The 3,060-nt window shown below is 43.8% G+C and overlaps 1 protein-coding gene across 3 annotated transcripts in view; it reads left to right on the forward strand.

Annotated features, from left to right (window-relative positions):
* The first annotated feature begins 1,078 nt into the window (after positions 1–1,078).
* The window catches only part of WFDC8 (WAP four-disulfide core domain 8), a 40,607-nt gene continuing 38,625 nt past the window's right edge, over positions 1,079–3,060 (forward strand). For 2 of the 3 annotated variants that reach the window (XM_011983814.1, XM_011983813.1), the window contains exon 1: positions 1,079–1,182. In XM_011983814.1, the coding sequence (XP_011839204.1) occupies positions 1,157–1,182 (26 nt within the window). In that variant the 5' untranslated portion in view covers positions 1,079–1,156. Of the gene's footprint in view, positions 1,183–1,510; positions 1,537–3,060 lie in introns of those variants that run through there. The other variant, XM_011983815.1, reaches the window with a different exon arrangement.

The raw sequence follows: 3,060 nt of genomic DNA on the forward strand, positions 1-3,060 counted from the left end.
ACCTACAAGAACACCTGCCCACGTGCTCCAGCAAATGCACACAGAGTGTTCATAGCAGCATTATTCTTTTTTTTACATGAATAAAATTTTTAATTTTTTTGACATTTAAAAACGTTTATGAATTCATTTAACATAATAAACTTATTACATATTGATATAAATAACATTTTTATGTAGAAAATCCTAGTTTTTAAAATTATACTTTAAGTTCTGGGATATATGTGCAGAACGTGTTACATAAATGCTAGGTATATACATAGCAGCTTTATTCTTAACAGTTGCAAACTATAAGCAACTCGGTAGAGATGTGTGTAGTCATACAATAGATGGCACAGCAATGAAAATTGACAAAATACAGCTACACACAACAATGTGGATGAAATTCATGAATATAATGTTGAACACACAAAGCCAGGCACAAAAGAATACATTCCAACTGACTCCATTGATATAGAACAGAAGCAGACAAGAACAAAAACCTATTTAAGGGAATACATACCAGCTTGAAAATGTAAAAAAGAAAGTCACTACCATTAGCTGCCTTCGAGAGCATAGGAAGGGGCTATATCGAAAAAGAATAAGCAAGGACCAGAAAGTGTTGGAAATCTTTTACTCAATCTCAGTGATAGTTTAATGAGTGGTCACTTCATAATAGTTCTTTAGACCGAACATTAATGTTTCATGCATATTTTTATCTTTGTATTTTTTTTCACAATGCATATTTTCACAAAAAGGAAAAGTAGTTCTTCCTTGTTTTGTCTCCTTTTCTTTACTAACCGAACTAGTCAGTCCTAAAGCCATTAGATAGGCAGAGCAAGGTAGGCGTTTGCCCCAAGGGGAAGGGAGCCATGGCTGGCTCCGTGTGGGCATCAGAGCTGGAACAGGTCAAGGAGGGTGTCTCTGTAGGAGGGCTGCTGGCATGGTGTGCTGGAGCCAGGGGTAGATGAGAATGTCCAGTGAGGAGGCAAGAAGCAGCATAGCATGGAGACCAGTGTGCCCATGTTGAGAAAGGCATCCCCCTGGGGCTATAGGGGCAGACTGGCACAGAATGAGAGCCTGAGTGGGGTGACGAGAGTGTCCAGGTGGGGGAGCAGATGAGGGAGGAGCCTCAGAGCTGGAGCAAAGTGAGGAGCTGTCTCCATAGGGAGAAGGCCTGATGTGGACTGTCCGAACTGAAGGAGGGTGAGGAGGGTGTCTATGGGGGTGGGCAGCCAGACATGGAGGGTCAGAGCCCAAGGAGATGAGGAGGATATGTAGAAGTTAGGGTGGTTGGCTGTGGGGAGTTGGGCCAAGCATAGTGAGGAGGGGTTCCACAGAACAGGGCTGTTTTGTGTCAGGAATCAGAGCCTAAGCAGGGTGAAGAAGGCATCAATGGATCAAGCAATTCTCCTGCCTTAGCCTCCCCAGTAGCTGGAACTACAGGCGTGCGCCACCACGCCCGGCTAATTTTTGCATTTTTAGTAGAGACGGGGTTTCAGCATGTTGGCCAGGTTGGTGTCGAATGCATCCTGATATGGCTGTTGGAGCCCAAGTAGGGTAAGTTGGGCATCTTTGAGTGGCCCAGTGTGGAGGGTGAGAGCCTGAGTAGGGTAAAGTTTGATATTTTTAAACAAACAAACATGTAATATGTATCTACACATTTTCAAAAAATTAAAACAGGAGTAATAGTGATAGGTTATATTATTATTCACAACTATTCATTCCATCTTCCCTTTAAGAGGACACTCCTGCCCATTACCTTGCAATTTCAGAACCGCCTGTGGAAGGAAGAAATATTTCTGTCTTATTGACTGTGGGTTTGCTGTCGGCTGTGCTTTGCCTATTGGAATATGAGCGGATGTAGCATATGCATTGTGAATTTTGCACTATGAGTTTCTGCCAGCTCCTTTGTGCTTCCCCTCTGCCAGGAGAAGGGGCCTAATCCACATAGAGGCTGCTTCTTTAGTCTTGGTCCCACAGCCTTGAGTAGAGCCCCCGCCTGGAACAAGGGAGTAGACAATTTGCCTAGGAAGTCTTTTGTTGTGGCAAGTCATGGAGAGCTCAAAGTTATTTGTCCCCAAAGTAATAAAAATACAGTTGATTCCTGTTACTTGGGGGTAGATATGTTCTGTAAAGTCACTGTGAACACCGGATTAGCAAATACTGAGCCACTGCTCCTAGGGAAAACGCAAGCCTCTGACCACACATTTTCATCATTTGATCAATACATAACCCTGTTTTATGTGTGCTTCTGTCTGAAGACACATGATATAGATGGTAATTAGAAGGTGCACACAGAAGGCTTCTGGGAGGCTGGCTACTTTCTATTTTTTAACCTATGTGGTTAATTATTAAAAAAAAAAACTCTACATAATTTTTTTTTTTTTTTTTTTTTGAGAGGGAATCTCTCTGTCCCCCAGGTTGGAGCATAAAGGTGTGATCTCGGCTCTCTGCAATCTCCACCTTCCGGGTTCAAGGGATTCTCCTGCCTTAGCCTCCCGAGTAGTTGGGACTACAGGTGTGCACCACCACACCCGGCTAATTTTTATATTTTTGGTAGAGATGGGGTTTCACTGTGTTGGCCAGGCTGGTCTTGAACTCCTGAACACAGGTGATCTGCCTGCCTCAGCCTCTCAAAGTGCTGGGATTACAGGTGTAAGCCACCGTGCTGGCCCTGTCTTTATTTTTTAAACGTGTATATAGGCGCGGTGGCTCATGTCTATAATCCCAGCACTGTGGGAGGCTGAGGCAGGCGGATCCCTAGGTCAGGAGATTGAGACCATCCTGGCCAACTCAGTGAAACCTCGTCTCTACTAAAAATACAAAAAATTAGCAGGGCATGGTGGCAGATGCCTGTAATCCCAGTTACTCGGGAGGCTGAGGCAGGAGAATGGCTTGAACCCAGAAGGTGGAGGTTGCAGTGAGCCAAGATCGCACCACTGCACTCCAGCCTAGCGACAGAGTGAGACTCTGTCTCAAAAAAAACAAAAAAACAAAAAAACAAAACCAAAAAAACCCCACATACCTTATATAATATATATTATTGTTTCGTTAACATTGAATTGTGGCTGAAAGCCCTGT

The sequence above is a fragment of the Mandrillus leucophaeus genome, unplaced genomic scaffold (assembly GCF_000951045.1).
Source record: "Mandrillus leucophaeus isolate KB7577 unplaced genomic scaffold, Mleu.le_1.0 Scaffold255, whole genome shotgun sequence".
In the NCBI taxonomy this organism is placed as follows: Eukaryota; Metazoa; Chordata; class Mammalia; order Primates; family Cercopithecidae; genus Mandrillus; species Mandrillus leucophaeus.